The sequence below is a fragment of the Pseudophryne corroboree genome, chromosome 6, assembly GCF_028390025.1.
Source record: "Pseudophryne corroboree isolate aPseCor3 chromosome 6, aPseCor3.hap2, whole genome shotgun sequence".
NCBI lineage: Eukaryota > Metazoa > Chordata > Amphibia > Anura > Myobatrachidae > Pseudophryne > Pseudophryne corroboree.
In genome coordinates, this window is record NC_086449.1 from 107,366,291 (window position 1) to 107,394,188 (window position 27,898).

The following is a 27,898-nucleotide window of genomic DNA, read 5'->3' on the forward strand; positions in this document are numbered from 1 at the left end:
TTACGTGCGGTACAATCGTTCAGCACATAAGCAACTAATCTTATGTGCGGAGCGACCAGTGGAATCGAAAATTTCGGCTGCGAATTCCTTCAGCCAGAGCTTAATGGCCTATATGGGTTCCGCACCAACCCTTCTTGGTGTTGTGCTACTTGTCTCTATAGCGGACTTCCTTGTCTGCTGTACCTGGACCTCCTGGTCTGTTATGCGACCTCCTGGTCTGACCTCCTGGTCTGTTACAGTATGACCTCCTGGTCTGCTACACTCTAATGCTCAAATTTTATGTTTAACCAGGGATGCCTCCCTAGCCACCATGCACGTCACTTACATGTTACATGTTACATGTTACACTTACACCTTCACGAGAACTCGATACTTTTCTTTGTGGTTCAACCTCAAAATTGTATAATTGCAAACACTCACTCACCACATGTACTTTTATTTCTATTTCTATTTCTGCGCAGAAATTTTCTTTAAACCAGATGTGTTGTAAATTTGGAGAAGGATCTGTTAATTTAAATTTCGGATATAAAAATAGATTTGCGCTATTTATCGCCTGATGCGCTACTTATCGCCTGTTGCGCTACTTAAAAATCAACACTGTCGTGTGACTTGAGTTACGTGGGCGTACCCAGACGCTCCGTTGCGTAATTTACGCTGCGTGCGTCGGCCTTGGCGTACGCGAGTCTCAGCCCTTTGTTAGAGACACGTGTACACAAAACCAATGTCCACCGTAACACAACTAACACTTTTATCAATGTAGATGATCCTCGATCGTCTACCGCGCAACACACCAATCTCTCCTTTACCTTAGGTAGAGTTGCGTGTGGGTTTTACACTTCAACTATGAAATAGCGACAAATCTCTCTTAGCACGTTTTATCAATTATAAAATGGCAAACAGGAGAGTGATATATGAAAATACACGAATGAAAAAGAAATGCAGATATGTGCGTGTGTACGCAAGACAGAAATAAACAGTTTTAAAAGACACTAGTGTGTTGTTCTTACCTCCGGTTCCGGATTCCTTCAGCACCCTTTACTAAGCGAAGCAGACGCTTATCCCGTCAGCACTGCGAAGAATATGATCTCCCGCCCTTTGCTGATGGATAATGTCTGCTGAAATTACCTAGCAGAGATATGTGAAGGACAGGACGAGCCGCCAATTGATAAAGCTAAATATTTACCTTATATAAAACCCTTTATGAGGTCTAAGAACACTGTACGCTATTTACGTATGGAGTACCGTAAGGGTACGCTCGTTGCGTAACGATCGCTTAGCCGTGGTCGAGACGCTCAAGCGTCACGTTCGCTCACGGCCAAGAGATCACAGGCAGGCACGCTATTGGCTGGCGACTAACGTAATGGTTCACTATAGCGTAACGGACGCTGTATCGGGAGCGGGTTGCTCGAGCGATACAGACGCTCACGAGAATACGCTGTTGGTATCGGGCACACTTATAGGTGAGCGACTACCGTAATGCTACGCTATCAGCGTAGCGGACGCTCGAGACCACGAGGAGATCACGAGCGGCGCAGACGCTCACAATGTTAAACCTTTATATCTAAACCATAAACAATGTAATATGCTGTAAAACCTTAGTGTAGAGATAGGGTGTAGATGCAACACAGTGTAACCTTATTAACTTAAAAGCTGTTTGAGCGTCACCGACGCTCTGAGAATACTTAACACTATAAGAAATACACAGATACCGTGCTTAGGGTCCAACGCCTAATATATATATTATGAATGTTATACTTGCAAAAGAATTAATACAATACAAGTCATACACTACAATATAACATAGACTACCTAACCAGATATCTACACATGAAATACAATACAATACTATTACGTTTAAGGGATTACGAGAGAGAGTGGAGAAGAGAGAGAGAGAGAGAGATATGGCCCATAACAACAAGGAAAGACAATATGATTGCGGAGAAACACTTACGCACAAGGGGAAACGATCGCATGCGCCTCTGGACATCCAGCTCCCGATTTTCAGCAATGATAACCGTTGAAGAGTGAGCTGGATGTGATCGGCTTGTCTATTTATGCCCCACACACAATACAATTCAATGGTCCCTACAATCTCATTGTTCATTGGACACAGGAATTCCTCCTCGCATTATAACAAAAGGTCATAGGTTGATTCATACAGGTGGGCTGTGACAATTTCCAACTGCTCAGGTGGGAGGGAAACTGGGTTTCCCGCCGCATGGGTAATAAAGTGCAAATAAAGTAAATGTTCATAAACTTCTTATGTCCATAACTATTCGCACGAGCGATTAATCCGCTTCAAACCAACACCGGAATATTGCTAATTAAATACTCTTCCGATGGATACTAAACACCACTGTATTACTCCTGTCTGACCCTTCGTATCAAACAAAGAGGGATTTCTCTGTTCATGAACATTCTACATTAACCAAACTTTCAGATTCTATCAAAGGGACCATGATCTACAAAATACATTATATAGTGAAAATATGTAACGATTGAGTCGCACGCTACAAACACATGAACTCTACCGTAAATGCACATACCGCGCGCCCGCGGGTGCCCGCAACAGCGAGTATGCGCACGCACGGGAGAGCGCACGCATGCGCAGCGCAGACCTGTGTGAGGTGCAAATATGGCAGTGTGCATAGAGATATTTTTCTGACTTTGACATGGCATAACACCTTGCGATTTGCACTAACTTTTCTATATAGTCAAAATCGAAAGAAAAAATCTCACCGTGTGTACACACCATAAAGTCATACATGCATTTGTATTATCACACCTAGACTACTGCAATGCCCTCTACCCTGGTCTCCCAGCAAAAGAAATGCACCGCCTGTAGATGGTACAGAATGCAGCTGCCAGACTATTAACCCACCAGCCCAGTTCCTTCACTGGCTACCTGTAAAATGGTGAATCGTTTTCAAGATTGGCTTACTGACTTTCAAAGCCCTACATGACCAGGGCCCACTCAATTACCACTATCTGCAGATAAAGAACTAGTTACAGTACCTAGAATCTCCCTGAATTCATCTGGCGGTCAAGCTTTTAACTTTGTGGCTCCAACTCTATGGAACTCTTTTCCCCACACAACGCGAGTAGCCTCTACTCTAGAATCCTTAAAAAATAGACTGAAGACTTTCCTATTTACTCAGCATTTCACTGATATCTACTATTAAGCTTGTTTTGTATTTTGAGCTGTAAAGACAATTGTAAAGCACTTTGAGTACTATTAGGAGAAAATAGGATTTTAGTACCTACCGGTAAATCCTTTTCTCCTAGTCCGTAGAGGATGCTGGGGACTCCAAAAGGACCATGGGGTATAGACAGGATCCGCAGGAGCTTGGGCACACTGAAAAGACTTTAACTGGGTGTGAACTGGCTCCTCCCTCTATGCCCCTCCTCCAGACCTCAGTTATAGGAACTGTGCCCAGGAGAGACGGACATTTCGAGGAAAGGATTTTTGTTTAAACTAAGGGCTACAAATATACCAGCCCACACCACAAACATACCGTACAACCGGAGTAACAGTAAACCAGATAACAGCATGAAATAACAACAGCAACAAGCTGAAAACAAAAAATACACAACCCGTGTATAAACTAATTTAACCAGAAAGAACACACTGCAAGTAACAGTCCGCACTGGGATGGGCGCCCAGCATCTTCTACGGACTAGGAGAAAAGGATTTACCGGTAGGTACTAAAATTCTATTTTCTCTTACGTCCTAGAGGATGCTGGGGACTCCAAAAGGACCATGGGGTCTATACCAAAGCTCCAACACGGGCGGGAGAGTGCGGACGACTCTGCAGCACCAATTGAGCAAACATGAGGTCCTCCTCAGCCAGGGTATCAAACTTGTAAAACTTAGCAAAGGTGTTTGAACCCGACCACGTAGCTGCTCGGCAAAGCTGAAGTGCCAAGACCCCTCGGGCAGCCGCCCAAGATGAGCCCACATTCCTGGTAGAATGGGCCTTCACTGACTTCGGCACCGGTAACCCAGCCGAAGAATGAGCTTGCTGAATCGTACTACAAATCCAGCGTGCAATAGTCTGCTTCGAAGCAGGATGACCAATCTTGTTGGAAGCATACAGGACAAACAGCGCCTCTGTTTTCCTGGCCACCGCCATTCTGGCGACGTAGATCTTCAAAGCTCTCACAACATCAAGAGACTTTGGAACCGCCACAGCATCTGTAGCCACAGGCACCACAATAGGTTGGTTAATGTGAAATGAAGAAACCACCTTCGGCAGAAATTGTTGACGAGTCCTCAATTCCGCCTTATCCGAATGGAAGATCAAGTACGGACTCGTGTGACAAGGCCGCCAACTCACACACCCGCCTGGCAGATGCTAGAGCTAACAGCATGACCACCTTCCAAGTGAGAAATTTTAACTCAACCTTACGCAAAGGTTCAAACCAGGAAGACATAAGAAACTGTAAGACCACGTCAAGGTCCCATGGTGCCACCGGAGGCACAAACGGAGGATGGATATGCATCACTCCCTTCACAAAAGTTTAAACCTCAGGGAGAACCGCCAATTCCTTCTGAAAGAAGATAGATAAAGCCGAAATCTGCACCTTGATGGAACCCAATTTCAGGCCGGCATCGACGCCTGCCTGCAAAAAATGGAGAAACCGACCCAAGTGAAATTCTTCCGCAGGAGCAGCTTTAGTCTCACACCACGAAACATACTTTCTCCAAATACGGTGATAATGTTTCGCCGTAACTTCCTTCCTCGCCTTAAGGAGAGTGGGAATGACCTCCCCGGGAATACCTTTCCGAGTTAAGATTTGGCGCTCAACTTCCATGCCGTCAAACGCAGCCGCTGTAAGTCTGGAAAAACGCATGGTCCCTGCAATAAGAGATCCTCCCTTAGAGGAAGTGGCCAAGGATCTTCCACAAGTAATTCCTGAAGATCTGGATACCAGGCCCTCCTTGGCCAATCTGGAACTACAAGAATTGCTTGCACTCTTGCCCGTCGAATGATTCCCAGCACCTTTGGAATGAGAGGAAGCAGAGGGAACACATACACCGACTGAAAGACCCACGGAGTCACCAGGGCGTCCACTGCACTGGCTTGGGGGTCCCTTGACCTGGAACAATACCTCGGAAGCTTCTTGTTGAGGCGAGACGCCATCATGTCGATCATCGGAGTTCCCCAACGCTTCGTCAGTTCTGCAAACACCTCTTGATGAAGAGCCCACTCTCCTGGATGGAGATCGTGTCTGCTGAGGAAGTCTGCTTCCCAGTTGTCCACTCCCGGAAGGAAGACTGCTGACAGGGCGCTCACGTGCTGTTCCGCCCAGCGAAGGATTCTTGTGGCCTCCGCCATAGCCGCCCTGCTCCTTGTTCCGCCTTGACGGTTTATATGCGCCACCGCAGTTATGTTGTCTGATTGGATCAGGACAGGCCGACCCTGAAGGAGGTTTCTTGCTTGTAGCAGGCCGTTATAAATGGCTCTTAACTCGAGAACATTTATGTGGAGACAAGATTCCTGGAGCGACCATTTCCCTTGGAAATTTCTACCCTGGGTGACAGCCTCGGAGACTTGCATCTGTTGTCAACAGGACCCAATCCAGGATACCGAATCGGCGGCCTCCTAGGAGGTGAGAACTTTGTATCCACCACAGGAGAGAAATCCTGGCCCTGGGAGATAGACGTATCTGCCGGCGCATGTGCAGGTGAGACCCGGACCACTTGCTCAGCAGATCCCACTGAAAAGCCCGAGCATGAAACCTGCCAAATGGAATGGCTTCGTACGCCACAACCATCTTCCCCAGAACCCGAGTACATTGATGAACCGACACACTCTTTGGCCTCAGAAGTTCCCTGACCATCGTCTGAAGTTCCAGAGCTTTTTCTTCCGGAAGAATCACCTTCCGTAAGCCCGTGTCCAGAATCATGCCCAGAAAGGACAACCAAGTGGTCGGAATCAACTGAGACTTTGGCAAATTTAGCAGCCAACCGTATTGTCGCAGAACGGACAGAGACAAATCCACATTTTCTTAGTAACCGTTCCCTGGACCTCGCCTTTATCAGGAGATCGTCCAAGTACGGGATAATGGTAACCCCTTGCTTGCGAAGGAGAACCATCATTTCTGCCATGACTTTGGTGAAAATTCTCAGGGCCGTGGAAAGCCCAAACGGCAACGTCTGAAATTGGTAATGAGAATCCTGTACCGCAAACCTTAGGAAGGATTGGTGCGTAGGATATATCGGAACGTGTAAGTAGGCATCCTTTATGTCGACTGACGCCATAAAGTCCCCCCCTTCTAGGCTAGCAATCACAGCTCGAAGAGATTCCATCTTGAACTTGAAAACCTTCAAGTATGGATTGAGGGACTTTAGGTTCAGAATCGGTCTGACCGAACCGTCCGGTTTCGGTACCACAAAGAGGCTCGAGTAGAACCCCTCCCCCCGTTGGGACGGGAACAATGACCCTCTGTTGACACAACTTTTGTATTGCTGCCAGCACCACCTCCCTGTCCGGAAGAGACACTGGCAAGGCCGAAATGAAAAACCGGTGAGGGGGTGCCTCCTGAAACTCCAGCTTGTATCCCTGAGATACAATCTCTAGGACCCAAGGATCCAGGCCTGATTGAATCCAGACCTGACTGAAGATCCGCAGACGGCCCCCCACCGGTCCGGACTCCCCCAGGGAAGCCCCAGCGTCATGCGGTGGACTTGGTAGAGGCAGGGGAGGACTTCTGGTCCTGGGCGCCTGACACTGCAGGCGACTTCCTTCCCCTTCCTCTACCCTTTGAAGTGAGGAAGGACAAACCTTTTCCCCGCCTGTATTTATTCGGACGAAAGGACTGCATCTGCTGATGTGGTGCCTTTTTCTGTTGTGTGGGAACATAGGCAAGAAAATACGACTTACCCGCAGTCGCTGTAGAAACCAGGTCAGCCAAGCCGTCCCCAAACAAGACATTACCTTTGAAGGGTAAAGCTTCCATAGCTCTCTTGGAATCGGCATCAGCATTCCATTGATGGATCCACAGCGCCCTCCTGGCCGAAATCGACATGGCATTGGCTCTTGATCCCAAGAGACCAACATCCCTCGCCGCATCCTTCAGGTAATCTGCAGCGTCCTTGATATAACCAAGAGTCAAAAGAACAGTATCTTTATCAAAGGTATCCATATCAGCAGCTAAATTCTCAGCCCATTTGGCAATAGCACTACTCACCCATACCAACGCCACAGCAGGTCTGAGCAATGCACCCGTATTAGCGAAAATGGACTTCATAGACGTCTCCAGCTTGCGATCCGCCGGATCCTTGAGAGCTGCCGTGTCAGGAGATGGAAGCGCCACCTTCTTAGACAAACGAGATAGAGCTTTGTCAACATTTGGAGACGCCTCCCATTTTCCCCTATCATCAGAGGGGAAAGGATACGCCATGTAAATCCTCTTGTGAATCTGCCACCTCTTGTCCGGCGACTCCCAAGCCTTTTCACAAAGAGTATTCATTTCATGAGAGGGGGGGAAACTTCATCTCAGGTTTTTTCTCTTTGAACAAGCAAATCCTTGTTTCCTGCACTGCAGGTTCATCAGAAATGCGTAAAACATCTTTTATAGCCACAATCATGTACTGAATACTCTTAACTAATCGTGGATGTAAAGCATCCTCAGTGAAATCGACCTCGGAATCAGAATCTGTGTCGGTATCAGTATCTACCACTTGAGTAAACGGCCGCTTTTTTGACCCTGATGGGGTCTGCACCAGAGACAAAGCATCCTCCATGGATTTTTTCCACACCTGTGTCTGTGACTCAGATTTATCTAACCTCTTTGACAAAGGAGCCACATTTGTATTAATTGTATTTAACAATGTGAGTAAATCAGGTGTCGGCTGCGCCGACAGAGCCGATTCCAGACCCGCATCTGCTCCCACAATAACCTCCTCCGGTGAATAACATTCAGCCTCAGACATGGCGACACGGAGTATCGACCCACCGACACACACACACACAATGCCTCAGCTAGGGGACAGGCCCACAAGGAAGCCCGGAAGGAGAAACACAGAGGGAGTATGCCAGCTCACACCCCAGCGCCCATATATCCCACCAAAGCATATATGTGAAAAGCGCTGCTGAAAGAACAATATGCACCACAAAACTGGTCCCTGGCCAGCGTTTCCTGCAGCCGTGTGTTGAGGAGAAATGGCGCCTGTGAGCCGCGCAGCTAAGCTCCGCCCCTTCCCGGCGTGCTTCAGCCCACCAATTTTGAAAAATGAAAATGCCGGCGGAGGTCTGAAAAATGGTGCCGAGGCACCGAAAAGGCTTCTGCCGGCCTCCCAGACCTCAGTAACTGCTGCCCAGGGCGCCCCCCCAGCGTCCTGCACCCTGTGAGTGCCTATGGAGAAGTGTGTGGAAGCATGGAGCGCAGCGCTACCGCTGCGCTGTACCTCGTCACTGAAGTCTTCTGCCGTCCTGAAGTCTTCTGTCTTCTGCATACTCACCCGGCTTCTGTCTTCTGTGAGGGGGGTGACGGCGCGGCTCCGGGAACAAGCAGCTAGGCGCACCAAGTGATCGAACCCTCTGGAGCTAATGGTGTCCAGTAGCCTAAGAAGCAGAGCCCTTAGTAGAAGTAGGTCTGACTTCTCTCCCCTCAGTCCCTCGCTGCAGGGAGCCTGTAGCCAGCAGGTCTCCCTGAAAATAAAAAACCTAACAAAAGTATTTTCCAGAGAAACTCAGGAGAGCTCCCCTAGTGAGTGTCCAGTCAGTCCTGGGCACAAAATCTAACTGAGGTCTGGAAGAGGGGCAGAGGGAGGAGCCAGTTCACATCCAGTTAAAGTCTTTTCAGTGTGCCCAAGCTCCTGCGGATCCCGTCTATACCCCATGGTCCTTTTGGAGTCCCCAGCATCCTCTAGGACATAAGAGAAAAGTGCTATATAAATATCATTATTATTTTTACTTTTTGGGCTGACAGTACCAACATAAGCATCCAAGTGCCGCCTGTAGACATGTGCCTCATGTTCCCCATGGGAAATTCACCACTGCTTATATCATCAGGTTCAGTATGATTTGCCGACGGTCAGGATGCCGAGCCGTCAGTATACAGACAACGGCATCGCAGCTATCAGTATGCCGGCAGTCGGGTGAACACAAAGAGTCGCCTTTCGTGCTTGCTGCCCTTACCACAGGTTCTGTTCCCACTCTATGGGTGTCGTGGATAAGTTGGAATAGCCTCTGTGAAGCTGGATTCCCGCTGTCGGTATTGTCAGTGGTTGGGATTCCGACATCGGTATCATGACTGCCGGAATCCCGACTGCCGACAAAGTAACTGCATCCCATATCATCATCAATCAGTGGCGTCACTGGGGGGGGGGGGGGGGGGGGTAGAGGCAGCACCTGGGTGTCACCCTCCAAGAGATTATGTGCAGTACTCGGCACCTGTCACAGTGTAGGAGGCGGCGGTGCAGCCAGATGAGTCTCTGGGGGCAGCCCAGCATTTCCGGGAACGCTGGGCACACCCTTGGAATGATGAAAAGTTGGGTTGACAGGTTCAAATGGTCGACAGTGTTTTTTGGGTGTATTGTTCATACTTCACCATCCACGTGGACTATGACTGGGAATTGTAGCCATTGTCTGAAGCTAGGGGACGCAGTACACTTATTGGGGTTCTACGTGCTTTGACAGCAAAAATTACCCCCAAAAAATGTAAAAATGTTGTGTCAGCCTTTAGTACTGTCTGCCTTTTTCATGTAGACCTAATGACTTTTTCGACCATAATGGCTGCAGACCTTTTGCTTGTGGAGCAAATACTCGGATACCACCACTGCTGGTCTGTTTTGGAAGTTTAAGTAAATCTACCCCAATGTCTCAAAACAATCTTTGGGAACCTTTACATATATATTTAGGAATGTTATTGTAATTTAGTGTTCCTTTCATTTTTGGCTCCACCGAGACACATCACACAGTGACAGCAAGTACCATATCATGCTATAGGTAGTATGAGCAGTGTAACACTAGCATAGTGCTTTCTCTAATAGGATTCAAGGCGCTTAACAGATACATAGCATAATATAGTACATAAAATAATGAATTACAGAACAACTTTTCATAAAATACAGAAGCATGTAGATACTAAAGTGACATTATGGAAATGCTTGAGTAATCAGGAAAGTCTTGAGTCTACTTTTGAAGGATTCTATTGTTGGGCCTCTCGCACTGTGCGGGGAAGGGAGTTCCATAGAGTCGGAGCCACATGACTAAAAGCTCAACCCCCAGATGAATTACAGGAGATTCTAGGTACTTCATCTACAGATCGCAGTAAGCGAGTGGGGCAGTATGGGGTCAGAAGCTGCTTCAGGTACCTTGGGCCCTGGTCATGTTATGCTTTGAAACTCAGTAAGCCAATCTTGAAGATGATTCGCCATCTTACAGGCAGCCGCTGAAGGGAGTAGAGGATGGGTGTTATGTGGCTAGAACGGGGCTGGTTGGTTAACAGCCTGGCAGCTGTAAGCGTTGCAATTCTTTTGCTGGGAGACCAAGGTAGAGGACATTACAGTAGTCTAATCGAGATGATACAAATGCATGTATGACTTTTGGCAGATCATCTGAGGGAATTAAGTGCTTGATTCTGGCTATGTTCCTCCGGTGAAAGAATGAGAATTTAATTGTGGCTGATATCTAATGTTTAAGTGTCAAGCCACCATCCAGGACAACGACAAGATTCCGCACACGATCAGTGGTTTGTAATTCTGAATCCCTGAGTGCAAGTCCAGTTGGTTGGCTATGTTGCAGTCTTGTCCTTTGATGTTACGGTCCTATCATAAGGATCTCTGTTTTATCCGGGTTTAGTCGCAGCCAACTGGCACTCATCCACTCCTGGAGCTCAGCTAGAAAGCCATTTAGGGTTGCTATTGGGTTATCAGTGCCTAGAGCAAAGGACAAGTACAGTTGTGTATCATCTGCATAGCAGTGGTAGACCAGGCCATGGCACCTGATTATTTCACCCAGCGGGAGCATGTATACTGCAAAAAGCATGGGGGATAGTATAGAACCTTGTGGGACCCGATGGTGATGACTATACTCCAGACAATACTCTCTGTGACCTGCCTGTGAGAAATGATTTGAACCAGCTTAGGACTGTGCCATCCAGTCCACAAAAATGTATCAGTCTCTCAATCAGAAGCCCATGGTCCATGGTATGAAATGCTGCAGAGAGATCCAGAAGGATTAATATTGAAGTCACCTCTGTCTCTTGCCATCAGAAGATCATTTAACACACACACACACACACACACACACACACACACACACACACACACACCAGGACTGTTTCAGTGCTATGTCTTCTCCTGAATCCTGATTGGAATGGATCATAAATATCATGGGTTGTCAGGCGGGTTTCCAGTTGATTTGTACCCACTTTCTCAATAACCTTTCCTAGGAAAGGAAGGTTTGATACCGGGTCTGTAGTTGGTCATGCAGTCGGGAAGTAAATTAGGTTTTTTAAGAAGAGGTCTAACAATTGCTTCCTTTAGGGGTCCAGGAAAAATGCCTGTCTGCAAAGAGCATTGAACCATTTTTGCAAAGACAGGACCAGTTATATACATACAACCTATTAGAAGCTTGGTTGAGGCAGGGTCCAGATCACAGGTGGTGGGAAGCAAAATCCAAGCAATTTCAGCAATGTCCTTTACATCCACTGGGTCAAAGATGAGAAATACAATGGATAATGGGAAGGGGATGTGGTCAGGAGACCACTGCTCACAATACAGACTGCTACATCCAGACAGTCAGCATGCTGACTAGCAGGGACTATTCCCACTCGTGGATGTCCACAACACCTATAGAGTTGGAATAGAACCTGTGGCGATCCCGCAAGGGGCTTCATTGCGCTCCTCCCCAGGCACTCTGCTGCTGGGATTGCCAGCACCGGTCAGCCATACCCAACCCGGCGGGAAGAAATGGTGAGAGAAGGACGTGGGAACAGGAGACAGATTTGCTCTCTCTCAATGGTACGGATACACATCTCCCACCAATTTTACTTATGACTAAATTCTATATAATATGCAAAATGCATTGATTTTTAATACAAGCTGTGGTCCTGCTGATGGGTATGGGTCATAGGGTCGATATGTATTAGGTGGACACCTGAAATAGGTCGACACAGTCATTAGGTCAACTCAAAAAAGGAAGACATGAGTTGTTTTTTTTTACTTTTTTGGGTGTCGTTCTCATCGGAAAGTGACGGGGAAGCCCAATTAGTGCGCTGTGTCCCTGCGCTCAGCACAGGTTACTATTCCCAATCGTAGTCCACGTGGATCGTAAAGTAAAAAAAAAGTGAAAAAGATGTATGTCGACCTTTTTCCATGTCGGCCAATAGTGGTCGACCTAATGACTGTATCCCCTGCTATTGTGGGGAATAAAACAAAAACAGTTATGTGATAATGTTTGGAGCGCTACAGCACCAACCTGTGGTATATGTGTGATACTAGAGGCAATGACATAATATAAAAAATATATGGAACAGTTCTATATATGTGGAGCAAAGGTTATTACAGCGAATGATTAGGTTAGTAAATAATACTAGTGTCCACGCTAGGCTGTTTTAGCAGGGCACTGCGCCCTGCCCGGTTTTTAAGGGCAAAAGCCATCCATTCACGCTGTGGGAGAGAGCTTGAGGGAAGCCCAGCACCTCCGTAGGTGCTGGGCACGCCCCCAACAGTGACGCCGCCGGCCGCCCACGCCCCCTGTATTAACATCTGTGGGCCGCACCGCCCACTCCAATGATGTTAAATGACCACACCCCTTATTTTGTGTGACCACACCCCCTTTTCGGGCGCGCGCACATATGCCCCCCACAGTCCGGCGCCCTGCCCAGTTCCTAGAGTGAACACTATAATACATTTTAGAATATAGTTTAGTTTGCTCAGGAAAATCTGTCCACTTGCAAAAATAATAATTTTTGAAAATGTTTTTGAGCAGTATTAATGCATACCCACCGCCTACACAGAGCGGCCATGCCGAGAGTAGGCAACAACGAGCCCGAAGGCACAGCACAATATCCATGAAGTACTGGGCAATGTACAGGCTGCATTCTCACCAACATGGCGGCCTCCCCAGTCTGCGGGTACAAGTCAGGTCTCCTGTAATAAGTCCGACTATTCCCCTCATCTACCGTTACATTACACAGCCTGCACCACAACACAGACCATAATTACTAGAAAGAAATCACACTGACATTGGCTTTTATTCAGAAATATACGTAAGAATGACAACTGTATAAAATAAGTCTGTTATGCAACAAATTAGATTCATTGTCATTTTCACAGGATACATTAAAGGAGATGAATTCCCAGGTCTGAGGCTTGTCACCGCGGCAACATGATTTTCTCACCTGTCAATCATATCATCAAGGGAAACCTAACACTCCGGCAGATAGAAAACCCTGTGGACCCTGGGCTGTGGGAGCCCCACACCATAATTGTTGTGGTCGTTTTCGGACTTGTCTGTCTCCTCCATTTGACAGCATTTCTGTACACCGTCTGCCTGCAGAGTTATATGAATGCTGGTTCCCAAGGCTTTGCACACCTGGATCCTTACATAAGGAGAGACGGTGAAAGCAGAATGCCTTACAGATACATGTCCCGCCTGTTGAATGAGCACCCTGATACGCAACAAAAAGAGAGGACCCCAATGATGATCGATATGTGACCACAAAAGCAGCTTTCACTGCATTATGCACCCCATAAATCTGGAACCTAGATGCTAAAAGGTTTCTCTTTTCCTTAGAAGTTGGACAAATACATTCACAAGTATAAATGTGTAGTATAGAACGACCAATGATTCTCTCTCTGTTCACACTTCAAACAAGCAAGGAATTATCAGAGTCTGCTTGAATCATCTTTAAAGATGCAGAAAAAAAAATGGTCCTCATCTCTACAAACCATTGAGTGGCTCTTGCTGTCAGTGGGGCATTTCACCTGTTTGTGCACCTTAACACCCAACTGATGGGGCGATATTCAATTGTGGGATTTCTTTTTGTGCATATTGAGCCCAAATAGACTGGTTTTAGCAGCGTAAAGCAATTAAACCCGTCTGACGTCCTTTTTCGGCCACCCAATACCTGGATAATTCAGATTCTTCAGATTTCAGATTGCCAGCTCAGGAAGCTGCAAGCAGAAATTGCAGGAACAATCATTGCCAAGCATGCTGCGGGCAGCAAAAACAACTGAATTACTCCCAGTATTCTAGGATAAACAAGGGTACAACTCTACTTGGGCGCAAAGGTATGAATAGCAGTCTTAGGATTTCCAAGTCAACCATGGTTGAGCCACACATAGAAATGACAACTAGTAAATGGGCTAAGTCCACTTGGCACCTACACCGAAATACAATACAATATACATTAGATGAGAATAAAGCATGCTCCTTATCTAGAAGGTGTATTGGGTCCTCAAGTTTTCATGAACACAAAGGGGTCTATTTGTGAAGCAGTGAAAAGAGTGGAAAAGTTGCCCATGGCAACCAATCAGTGTTGAGGTAACATTTATAAAATGCATTCTATAAAATAATACATGGCAGAAGATTGGTTGCCATGGAACTTCTCCACTGGCTCACTTCTCCACACTTTTCACTGCTTTATGAATAGACCACAAAGAGCTCTACACAGGGAGAGACTTCACCTTTCCATACATAACAGGACTGTTAAAGCCTGGGTAGAGCATTCTAAATATCTGCGCATTATGTAATTTGTCTTCACTCTCTGGTCTTCTGTAGATAAAGGGGAGAGGGCATCTGAATAAACTTAGGATTCATGGTGCCAGTATAGATAGCCCTAGAGAGTATGAGACACTTGACACTGCTTCGTGATTAGGAGAAGATGACGGCAGACGTAATGACATCTTCCACCCACAACTAGCTGAAATAGGTAGAACATGGACTGGAGATATCATGCATGGTCAAATGTAAGTTCTCGCCCTTCTAATTAGTGCGTTTGGCCACGTCAGCCACAACCATTGCTAAAGGTGCATACAATCAAGCACAAGTGCATGAAATGTGGTTGGAACTCTAATGAATGTTGTGATGGATGACAAACACTCTCTGTAGGCAACATTCCAGCACACCACCACTGGAGTCTGGAACAGTGGAGATGCGTTCACTGGAGGTAAGGATTACACTGCCCCATGTGCCAGACTGTGTACTACCAACTGTACAGTTTGGTGGAAGAGGAATAATGGTCAGGGCCTGTTTATCATGGTATGACCTAGGCCCCATCATTCCAAAGAATGTTAAAATCAAAATTTCTACAGCATAAAATGATATCTTAGAGCAGGCATTCCCAACCTCGGTCCTCAAGGCACACTAACAGTCCAGGTTTTAGTGATATCCATGCTGAAGCACAGGTGAATTAATTAGTACCTCAGTTATTTTGATTTAACCATCTAAAGCCTGGATATCACTAAAACCTGTTGGTGTGCCTTGAGGACCGAGGTTGGGAATACCTGTCTAAGAGAATTGTTACCTCTCACACCCTTTTTTCATGACAATGCCCCATGTACAAAGAGAGGTCCAAATAAAAAAGTATAAAAAAAACCCCTAATAAAATACATCAATAAAATAGGCGTATTTAGACAAAGTAGTACAATTGTTCTTCTGGTCTTTGCCAGAGTCTTAGAAACACAAATATCATGGCTCTGAAAATAACGCTCATTTCAATTAGACAGATTTCTGCCATTTTTTATTGCCTCCGCCTCATTCAAGACTTTTGGGAAACATTATTTAAAAATAAATGTAATTAAGAACTATTATATGTGAACCTTAAAGCCTGTGCATTTCAAATGACCAGCTGGGGTATGAGAGTGGCTCTAACTTTTTACTGTAAACTGGAACACCACATAAGACAGTATATTATAAAGCATTAAAGAATAAATAATACAATGGTGAGAATAGAATTTGCCATCAACATTTTACTCTTTTGGTATTACAGAGGAAAATATAATAAACTATCTACAGGACTACGGTCAATATTTGCTGGGGGTTTGAAGATGCATACTAAAAGTATCTTTCTGCTGGCTGAATGAATGGTATGGTCATTGGTTTCTAAATATACTGAGGAAACGGTTTCCATCCCTGGTTCTGTGAAATACATGTGTCAACACTTTGAAGGCAGCCATTTTGTGAACTAGTGAGGTAATGTGTGAGACTAACAAAACATCATAAAAGCAAAACTATATTTTTTTTCCCAAAAGGAACATACACTGTGAAAAAATGTGAATAAATATTATATACAAATGATGCTAATATATGTATAAACTTCTGTAAATAATATCTGTATAAATAGTGAGTACGACTGTCATCACTGTTCATTAAGCAGGAACAGTCTGACCACCATTTTACCTCGGGTTTGAAATGAGGAAACTTCACTTAACCCGATTTGGCCCAGGAGGGTAGTTTTCTACCCAGCACTTAAAAAAAAATTCCACTAGATTTTTCTTAAATGGGTCAATAAAAACCATCCCTCAAGAAATGTTGAAAAATGGGTAGAAAACTACCCAGCCAGGCCAAAACGAGTTAACGTGTATATGAATTTATTTTGGACTAAAAACCGTCCTAAAATGTGACCATCAGACTGTAACCAGACGCTCGTAAAAACTGAGGTAACATAGGTTCGATAGTCTTCGTCTTTATGCAGAGATACGTATATAATGCAAGGTCCTTAAAATGTTTTGTGTAGCGTGCAATGCGTGTGACACTATAATTGCCTAAATTGTTTATATTCTACTGTTTAAAGATTTCTGATATGATTCAATAATGACCAATAAATGTCATAAAACTCTATGGTGACAATTCTTAAGAGAGTGGGGAAGGGGTCATAACTTTGGTTGTCTATCAGCAGACAAAGGAATCCATTTTGAGGAAGGTTCTTTCTTGGCAAACAGGCTTGGTCATAGACACAGGCCAACGGTATTGACATTGTGCAAAGTCTTATAAAAACATAAAAATAGATAAAACTGTCAATGTGAATATTAAAAAGATATATTGGTTACATATTTACAAGAACACATTCCATATAGTTTTGATGTTTGAATGCTCCTTAGTTTTAGAATGATATGTTCCGATAAAATGATTTCTAATGTTTTTTGAAACTAATGCGCACCTGTAACCTACACAAGGTGGAGGTAGCCAATCAGTTCATTACAAAATAATCACAACCTGCTTCCTAGAACTGGGATTGGCTAGATTTTTATAAACATTGAAACAGCACACAAAATGGCTGCCAGTGTTATATCCATGAGGCAAGTAAAACGACTTCACAATAGATATTGATTGGCACTCCCTATGAGAAAGAAACAGCAGGATAAAACAAGTTTCCAATGTATCCTGTTTTTTTTTTGTTTTTTTTTTATATATAAGAGGCATAAAAAAATGTGTACAGAACACAAAACAAATAATAAAAAAAAAAAGAGACAAAAAACACAGCTTGTATATTTCCATGAACTTAGCATAAAACATGTTTTCAGCAGTGAACTGTTCAGAATTACAAAGAAAAAAAAAGGTTTAAAATACATGACTGCCGGAAGGTAATTCCCCGCAGCAATATACATTTCCCATGAGTCCATTTGGTCTTGAAGACCTAAAATATATATATATATTTATATTTTTCCTGTAAAAAGTTTTGCACAGAGTTCAAGGCTAAACCTGAGAAAATGGGAGGGATGTAGAAGGGTTCTTGGACGGTTTCTTGATAAAACCAAGGCCTTTCTGAGGCTGTTCATAGAATATTCCGTCAAGATGATTCGTTGGCTGTTGCCGTCTTGCTTTGGAAGTGGTGGTTTGTGGTGTTGACAAGGGAGGAGTCATTTGGGGTGATCCCATAATCAGCCTGCTGGAGACAGGTAGTAATGCATTTATTACATACAGTATTTGCCACCGCTGTACATCCCCCTACTCGTCCCTGCAGTGCATGTCGGGAGAATGCAAAAGCAAGACAAAATGTAATGTGTAAAGATGTAGGGTTATAGACAACGTATACAGTATGCATGACATGGGGGTAACTGCCATATATACTTACATGTCTTCGGAAGATCCTCTGGAGCAGGCTACGTTTTGGTGGTTCAGGAAGTTGCCTCCAATCGAGATCTGGAGAACGGGTCCCATTTGGTCCAAAGACATTAAGGTCCTTGAAGCATTCAGTCTCAATCATCTGTCGAAAAGAACACAAAAGTAATTGTGGTTATAGCAATATTCTGGATCTGGATGAGTTAGTATTCTGCATATATTAGTCAGACTCATTTCTCAAACATATCCACAACAGCAGGGCTTACAGGATACACTCCAAAGGAGAGCGGCTGGAAAATGTAGTGCCTGCAGAAGGACCTTTCTCCACCGCTGCTCCTGTGAGGAGATCCAAGAACATCTGCAACTGGCAAGCGCATGTACAGAGAGCTTTTGTGCAGGGGCACTCAATCACTAAGGGCCTTGACCAGCAGAAAGGCCTCACCTGGCCACTGTTCTTGTCCCACTTAGCCTGAGCTAGTCTACGGAAATCAGCCACGATGCACTGTGAAACAACTGGGTAATATTTTGAGCACAATAATAAATCATTGAGACTGGCCATGAAAATAGGATTTTAATACCTACCGGTAAATCCTTTTCTCTTAGTCCGTAGAGGATGCTGGGGATGCTTCAAGAACCATGGGGTATAGACGGGATCCGCAGGAGACATGGGCACACTATAAGACTTTGAATGGGTGTGAACTGGCTCCTCCCTCTATGCCCCTCCTCCAGACTCCAGTTATAGGAACTGTGCCCAGGGAGACGGACATTTCGAGGAAAAGGATTTATTGTTAAACTAAGGTGAGATACACCCCAGCTCACACCGCAAACACGCCGTACAACATGGCATTCAACAACAACGCATGCAACGGCATGACCAACAACAGTCACAGATGGACTGAACTCAATGCAACATGAGCGTAACTATAACCAAACTGCAGATACAGCCCGCACTGGGACGGGCGCCCAGCATCCTCTACGGACTAAGAAAAGGATTTACCGGTAGGTATTAAAATCCTATTTTCTCATACGTCCTAGAGGATGCTGGGGATGCTTCAAGAACCATGGGGTTTATACCAATGCTCTAGAACGGGCGGGAGAGTGTGGATGACTCTGCAGCACCGATTGACCAAACAAGAGGTCCTCCTCAGCCAGGGTATCTAACTTTTAAAACTTCGCAAAGGTGTTTGAACCCGACCAAGTAGCCGCTCGGCAAAGCTGTAATGTCGAGACCCCTCGGGCAGCTGCCCAGGATGAGCCCACCTTTCTGGTAGAATGGGCTTTCACTGATTTCGGTAACGGCAATCCTTCCATAGAATGAGCCTGCTGAATCGTATTACAGATCCAGCGTGCAATAGTCTGCTTGGAAGCAGGAGCCCCAATCTTGTTGGGAGCCCACAGGACAAACAGAGCCTCTGTTTTCCTAATCTGAGCCGTTCTGGCGACATAGATTTTCAAAGCTCTGACCACATCGAGAGACTTTGATTCCGCCAAGGTGTCAGTAGCCACGTGAAATGATGAAACCACTTTCGGTAGAAATTGCTGACGAGTTCTCAACTCCGCTCTATCAGCATGGAAGATTAATAAGGGGCTTTTGTGAGACAAAGCAGCCAACTCAGACACCCGCCATGCGGATGCCAAGGCCAACAACATGACTACTGTCCAAGTAAGGAATTTTAACTTAACCTTGCGTAAAGGTTCAAACCAATGCGATTGCAGGAACTGCAACACCACATTAAGATCCCACGGTGCCACAGGAGGCACAAACGGAGGTTGGATGTGAAGCACGCCTTTCACAGGTCTGTACTTCTGGAAGGGAGGCCAATTATTTCTGAAAAAAGATCGACAAGGTCGAAATCTGTACTTTAATGGAGCCCAACTTAAGGCCCGCATCCACACCTGCTTGCAAAAAATGGAGTAAACGCCCCAGGTGAAATTCTTCCGTAGGAGCCTTCTTGGATTCACACCAAGACACATATTTTCTCCAAATACGGTGGTAATGCTTTGCCGTTACTTCTTTCCTAGCCTGAAGAAGTGTGGGAATGACTTGACTGGGAATACCCTTCTGGGCTAGGATTTGGCGTTCAACCGCCACGTCGTCAAACGCAGCCGCGGTAAGTCCTGATACACGCACGGCCCCTGTTGCAACAGGTCCTCCCGAAGAGGAAGAGGCCAGGGATCTTCTATGAGCAACTCCTGAAGATCTGGATACCAGGCCCTACTTGGCCAATCCGGAACAATGAGTATCGCCTGAACCCTTGTTCTTCTTATAATTTGTATCACCTTTGGAATGAGTGGAAGTGGAGGGAACACATATACCGACGGAAACACCCACGGTGTCACTAGGGCGTCCACCGCTATCGCTTGAGGGTCCCTTGACCTGGAACAATATCTCTGAAGTTTCTTGTTGAGGCGGGATGCCATCATGTCTACTTGAGGAACTCCCCAATGACTTGTCACTTCTGCAAAGACCTCTTGATGAAGACCCCACTCTCCTGGATGGAGATCGTGTCTGCTGAGGAAGTCTGCTTCCCAGTTGTCCACTCCTGGAATGAAGACTGCTGACAGAGCGCTGGCATGTCTTTTCGCCCAGCAAAGAATCTTCGTGGCCTCGGCCATCGCCGCTCTGCTCCTTGTTCCGCCCTGGCGGTTTATGTACGCCACTGCTGTCACGTTGTCTGACTGAATCAAGACAGGCAGACCTCAAAGAAGATGTTCTGCTTGCAGGATGCCGTTGTAAATGGCCCTTAATTCCAGAATGCTTATGTGTAGACAAGCTTCCTGGCTTGACCACTTTCCCTGAAAGCTTTTCCCTGTGTGACTGCTCCCCAGCCTCGGAGGCTTGCATCTGTGGTCACCAGGATCCAATCCTGAATCCCGAACCTGCGTCCCTCCAGAAGGTGAGGACTGTGTAGCCACCACAGAAGGGAGATTCTGGTCCTGGGAGATAGAATTATTTTCCGGTGCATGTCCAGGTGAGACCCGGACCACTGGTCCAACAGGTCCCACTGAAACACCCTGGCATGGAACCTGCCATATACGAAATGGCCTCGTAGGCCGCCACCATCTTCCCCAGCAACCGAGTGCATTGAAGAACTGACATCCTTGCTGGTTTCAGAATCTGTTTTACCATGTTCTGTATTTCCAGAGCTTTTTCCACTGGAAGAAAAACTCTCTGTAATTCTGTATCCAGAATCATACCCAGGAACGACAGCCGTGTCGTCGGATCCAACTGTGATTTTGGCAAATTTAGGAGCCAACCATGTTATTGCAGAATCATCAGTGAAAGGGCAACATTTTTCAGCAATTGTTTCTTGGATCTCGCCTTTATGAGGAGATCGTCCAAGTACGGGATAATTGTGATTCCCTGCTTGCGCAGGAGAACCATAATTTCCGCCAGTACTTTGGTGAAAATCCTCGGAGCCGTGGACAGATCAAACGTCAACGTCTGAAATTGGTAATGACAATACTGAACAGCGAATCTCAGGTAAGCCTGATGTGGAGGATATATGGGGACATGCAAGTAGGCATCCTTTATGTCGACCGACACCATAAAATCCCCCTCCTCCAGACTGGAGATCACTGCTCGGAGAGATTCCATCTTGAATTTGAATTTTTTTAGAAAGAAATTGAGGGATTTTAGGTTCAGAATCGGTCTGACTGAGCCATCCGGCTTCGGGACCACGAACAGGCTCGAATAAAAGCCTTCCCCCCGTTGTGACAGGGGCACTGCGACAATTACTGGATTCCGACACAACTTTAGAATCGCAGAGCTTACTACCTCCCTTTCTAGAAGAGTAGCTGGCAAGGCCGATTTGAAAAATCGGTGAGGGAGCACGTTTTGAAACTCTAACCTGTATCCTTGGGTTACGATTTCCACTATCCAAGGATCCAGGTCCGAGTGCACCCAGACCTGACTGAAGAATTGGAGACGTGCCCACACCGGTGCAGACCCAGCGTCATGCGCTGGATTTGGTAGAAGCCGGAGAGGACTTCTGCTCTTGGGAACTTGTCACAGCCTGTGACCTTTTTCCCCTTCCTCTTCCCCTCGCAGCAAGGAAGGAGGACCCACGTCCTTTTTTTTCATTTATTGGGCCGAAAGGACTGCATCTGATAGTGAGGCGATTTCTTCAGCTGTGCAGGAACATAAGGTAAAAATGAAGACTTACCCGCGGTAGCCGTAGACACCAGGTCAGTGAGCCCGTCACCAAACAAGACCCTACCGTTAAACGGTAGAGACTCCATCGTCTTCTTAGAGTCAGCGTCAGCATTCCATTGATGAATCCATAATGCTCTCCTTGCTGAGACCGCCATGGCATTGGCCCTTGATCCCAAAAGGCCAATATCCCTTGCAGCTTCTTTTAGATATGCTGCAGCGTCCCTGATATGATCCAGAGTCAAAAGCACGCTATCCCTGTCTAGGGAATCTACCTCAGATGACAAGTTATCTGCCCATTTTTCAATAGCGCTACTCACCCATGCCGAAGCAAAGGCAGGCCTGAGTAGCGACCCTGTAGTGACCTAAATGGATTTTATCGTATTTTCCTGCTTACGATCCGCAGGATCTTTTAGGGCTGCCGTGTCGGGAGACGGAAGCGCCACCTTTTTGGATAGACGCGATAAAGCTTTGTCTACCGTGGGGGTTGACTCCCACCTTTCCCTGTCCCCAGAGGGGAACCTGTATCTTCTTGTCAGGATTTTCCCAAGCCTTTTCAAAAAGAGCGTTCAGTTCATGAGAGGGAGGAAACGTTACCTCAGGTTTCTTTCCTTTAAACATACAGACCCTTGTATCAGGAACAGCAGGGTCCTCAGTAATATGTAATACGTCTTTTATCGCCACAATCATGTACTGAATACTCTTAGCCAGTTTTGGATTTAATCTGGCATCACTATAGTCGACACTGGAATCAGAGTCCGTGTCGGTATCTGTATCATCTATCTGGGTAAATGCACGTTTCTGTGACCCCGAGGGGGTCTGGGCTTGTGACAAAGCATCCTCCATGGATTTCCTCCATGGCTGGTTCTTAGATCACATTTGCATTTAAAACACTCAACATATTTACCCAATCATCCGTCGGTGGTGCCGACACGGTCACTCTCAGTATTTTCTGTCCCCACTCCACCCTCCTCCTGGGAAAAGCACTCAGCCTCAGACATGTCGACACACACGTACTGACACCCACTACCACACTGGGGCTCTAGGAGACAGACCAACAACAAAGCCTGTAAGAGACACAGGGAGTTCTGCCAGCTCACAACCCAGCGCCTATCCAGGTACTGAAGCAAGTAAAAAGACTGCCCAGACCCCGTTAGCGCTTTATATATATCAATTAGCACCAAATCACTTGTGCCTGCCCCCCCCCCCCCCCCCCCCACACACACGTTTTGCACCCTGTTACTTGTACAGCAGTGTGGAGGTCAGGGCCAGCGTCTCTGCAGCTTCTGTGAAGAGAAAATGGCGCTGGTCAGAGCTGTGTGGGCTAAGCCCCGCCCACTACATGGCGCGAGTCAGTCCCGCTTAAATTAATAATTATACTGGCGGGGGTCCCTTAACTAGTGCCTAGGCACTGTTTTTACTTATGCCAGTGCTGTTTGAGGTATACATGCTGCCCAGGGCGCCACCCCTGCGCCCTGCAGTGCCGTGTTATCAGTGGGAGCATGGCGCGCAGCGCGGCCGCTGCACGGTACCTCAAACGCGTCTCCTGCCGTCACTGAAGTCTTCTGATCTTCTCATACTCACCCGGCTTCTGTTTTCTGGCTCTGTGAGGGGGGTGACGGCGCGGCTCCGGGAACAAGCAGCTAGGCGCACCAAGTGATCGAACCCTCTGGAGCTAATGGTGTCCAGTAGCCTAAGAAGCAGAGCCTATCATTTAAGTAGGTCTGCTTCTCTCCCCTCAGTCCCACGCTGTAGGGAGCCTGTTGCCAGCAGGTCTCCCTGAAAATAATAAACCTAATAAAAGTATTTTTCTGAGAAACTCTGGAGAGCTCCTCAGTGTGCATCCAGTCTCACTGGGCACAGAATCTAACTGGAGTCTGGAGGAGGGGCATAGAGGGAGGAGCCAGTTCACACCCATTCAAAGTCTTATAGTGTGCCCATGTCTCCTGCGGATCCCGTCTATACCCCATGGTTCTTGAAGCATCCCCAGCATCCTCTAGGATGTATGAGAAATTGTTCTGCTCCAATTGAAATCGGATTTGGGTGGATTGGATATGAATCAGCCAGGTGGAAAATGTCACTGACAGATATGGATATAAGCTGGGAACTGCTCAGACTTCTCCTAAAGTATTTCATACAATCACTTGCTATGATCAGCCCTGACCTTCACTGGGTGCTATTAATGACGTGTTTGTTAATCCTTGCCTCGGATTGACTAGTATAGTACACTAATGAATTATGTGGGAGAGGTTCCCCTAACTATACCCTGGTCCTGAAAAACCACGGTATGGCGCCCTCTGCTGTCCAGTTGGTTTACCCAGTTAAGAAAGGCAAAGTGTGAACAATTTAGGCAGCAGGCTATGTCGGCTGCTACCGTTAAATATTTTTTGGGGAGGCAATTTCATCCATGCAAACTAGATGTGACGGCCCCCTAAATCCCAACTACACAAAACACATACAGTACATTATACCAATGGCCCTGTCCAGCCGCTGGCGCAAGCACACCCATATTTGGCATCACACAGGTAAATCATCAGAACAGATCACTGAGCACTTTGCAGCAGATCAGCCATTAGATGCTTTCAGGACCCCAGGCTCTGTGCCCCAGGTATCCAGACAAATATTCTAGGTTATATATTTTGTGGCGATTACTTTTGTTTGTGGTCATGACATGTTTAAATAGGATTTTAATTACCTACCGGTAAACCCTTTTCTCGTAGTCCATAGAGGATACTGGGGATCCATTTAGTACCATGAGGTATAGACGGGTCCACTAGGAGCCATGGGCACTTTAAGAATTTGATAGTGTGGGCCGGCTCCTCCCTCTATGCCCCTCCTACTAGACAGTCTAGGAAACTGTGCCCGAGGAGACGGACATACTTTGAGAGAAGGATACATTATAAAAGGATAGTGGTGAGAGTCCAAGATCAGCACATGCAAACAAGAGGAAAGCCATGCTAACCAAACTTGGAACAGCAACGGCTGAACCAAACAACAATACTTAACCAAGTAACGGTGCAGGACGAACGAAGCACTGGGCGCCCAGTATCCTCTATGGACTATGAGAAAAGGATTTACCGGTAGGTAATTAAAATCCTATTTTCTCTTACGTCCCAGAGGATATTGGGGATCCAGTTAGTACCATGTGGAAGTACCAAAGCTCCCAAACCGGGTGGGGGAGTGCCGAGGTTCCTTCAGAACTGACTGACCAAACTGAAGGTACTCGGAGGCCAAGGTATCGAACTTGTAAAACTTTGCAAACGTGTTCGAACCCGACCAAGTAGCTGCTTGGCAAAGCTGTAAAGCAGAGACACCCCGGGCAGCCGCCCAAGAAGAACCCACAGACCTAGTAGAGTGGGCCTGTACAGATTCTGGAACTGGCAAGCCTGCCGTGGAATAAGCATGCTGGATAGTAAGCCTAATCCAGCGTGCAATAGACTGCTTTGAAGCAGGACACCCAATCTTATTGGGATCGTAAAGCACAAACAGCGAGTCCGATTTCCTGTGATGAGACGCTCTCTTCACAAACACCTTCAAAGCCCTCACAACATCCAAAGACTTTAAAGTAACAGGGGCGTCGGTCACAACATTTGGTTGGTTTATGTGAAACGCCGACACCACCTTAGGAAGAAATTGCTGACGAGTCCCGAGTTCAGCTCGGTCTTCACGGTCAGTGTGACGGTTTTCCACGTAGGATATTTTACATCTACCGCCTGTAAAGGTTCAAACCAGTCTAATTGGAGGAACTGCAGCACCAAAATGAGATCCCAAGGTGCCGTGGGAGGCTGGATGTGCAGAACCCCTTTCAAGAATGTCTGGACCTCAGGAAGAGAAACCAATTGTTTCTGAAAGAAAATGGACAAGGCCGAAATCTGGACTTTTATGGAGCCCAGACGTAGGCCCACATCCACACCCGACTGCAGAAAAAGCAGGAAACATCCCAGATGAAATTCCACAGCAGAATATTTTCTGCTCTCACACCAAAAGACGTATTTCTTTCAAGTACGGTGGTAATGTTTAGACGTTACCCCCTTCCTGGCTTGAATCATAGTCGGGATGACCTTGTCAGGAATCAGCCGTTCAACCTCCATGCCGTCAAACGAAGCCATGTCAAGTTTTGATAGACGAACGGCCCCTGTTGCAGGAGATCCTCGCGAAGAGGTAGAGGCCACGGATCTTCCAGGAGCATCTCCAGAAGGTCCGCGTACCAGGCCCTTCTTGGCCAATCTGGAGCAATGAGATTTGCTTGAACTTTTTCCCTTTTTATTCTTGGGATCAGTGGAAGTGGAAGGAACACGTTGTCAGAGCGTCCACCGCCATTGCCTGTGGGTCTCTCAACCTGGAACAATACCTCTTGAGCTTCTTGTTGAGACGAGAGGTCATCATGTCGATTTGTGGACATCCCCATCGACGTGTCAAGCACCTGGTCACCTCCGGGTGATGGCCCCACTCTCCCGGGTGCAGGTCGTGTCTGCTGAGGAAGTCTGCTTCCCAGCTGTCTACTCCTGGAATGAAGACCGCCGACAATGCCACAGCGTGTTTGTCTGCCCAGAGGAGAATTCTTGATACCTCTGACATTGCTGCTCTGCTCTTCGTTCCTCCCTGTCGGTTTATGTACGTTACTGCCATCACATTGTCCGACTGAACCTGAATGGCTCGATCTTGAAGAAGATATGAGGCCTGCAGAAGGGCGTTGTATACAGCCCTGAGTTCAAGAATGTTGATTGGAAGGACGACTTCCTGACTTGTCCATCTTCCTTGAAACTGGGTGACTGCTTCCAATCTCTGAGGCTTGCGTCTGTGGTTAGCAGAATCCAATTTTGAATCCAGAACCTTCGGCCCTCGATTATGTGAGAAGTGTGTAGACGCCACAGAAGGGAGATCCTGGCCTTTGGTGACAGACGGATCCTCTGGTGCATGTGAAGATGCGATCCGGACCATTTGTCCAACAGATCAAGCTGAAAAGGCCTTGCATGAAACCTTCCGTACTGAAGCGCCTCGTAATAGGCCAACATTTTCCCCAGAAGGCGAATGCATAGATGCACCGATATCCGGGTTGGCTTCAGGACATCCCGAACCATCGACTGGATTACCAATGCCTTTTCCAACGGAAGAAAAACTTTCTGCGACTCTGTGTCCAGTATCATTCCCAGAAATGGGAGCCTCCGAGTTGGCTCTAAATGAGATTTCGGAAGATTTAGAATCCACCCGTGATCCAGGAGTAGTCTGGTTGTGAAACCAATGCTGTCCAACAACCTTTCCCTGGATGGTGCCTTTATCAGAAAATCGTCCAGGTACGGAATAATGGTCACTCCCTGCTTGCGAAGGAGGAACATCATCACTGCCATCACCTTGGTGAACACCCTCAGTGCTGTGGAGAGACCAAATGGCAGGGCCTGGAACTGGTAGTGACAGTCCTGTAGTGCAAGCTTAGATAAGCTTGGTGAGACGGTCAGATCGGAATGTGAAGGTACGCATCCTTGATATCCAGAGACACTAGGAATTCCCCCTGCTCCAGACCTGAGTTCACCGCTCTCAGAGACTCCATCTTCAATTTGAAAACTCGTAAGTACGCGTTCAAGGATTTTAGATTCAAAATCGGTCTCACCGAACCGTCTGGTTTCGGTATCGGTTGGAATAATACCCCTTGTTGCGCAGATGAGGTGGAACTGGAACAATGACCTGAGTCTGTACCAGTTTTTGAATGGCATCCTGTAAGGTTATT

General features: G+C 46.5%; 1 protein-coding gene and 1 long non-coding RNA gene across 3 annotated transcripts in view; one reads left to right on the forward strand and one right to left on the reverse strand.

The window, feature by feature from the left end:
• The window catches only part of LOC134936548 (uncharacterized), a 28,899-nt gene extending 12,102 nt beyond the window's left edge, over positions 1-16,797 (forward strand). The window contains exon 2 of the long non-coding RNA XR_010180514.1: positions 13,292-16,797. This is a non-coding gene — a long non-coding RNA (uncharacterized LOC134936548). The remainder of the gene's footprint in view (positions 1-13,291) is intronic.
• A 626-nt stretch (positions 16,798-17,423) lies between these two features.
• Positions 17,424-27,898, reverse strand: part of LOC134936547 (G protein-coupled receptor kinase 5-like) — a 126,579-nt gene continuing 116,104 nt past the window's right edge. The window contains exons 15-16 of one of the 2 annotated variants that reach the window (XM_063931621.1): positions 18,034-18,165; positions 17,424-17,844 (exon numbers count right to left, since the gene is read on the reverse strand). In XM_063931621.1, the coding sequence (XP_063787691.1) occupies positions 17,749-17,844; positions 18,034-18,165 (228 nt within the window). In that variant the 3' untranslated portion in view covers positions 17,424-17,748. Of the gene's footprint in view, positions 17,848-18,033; positions 18,166-27,898 lie in introns of both variants that reach the window. The other variant, XM_063931620.1, reaches the window with a different exon arrangement.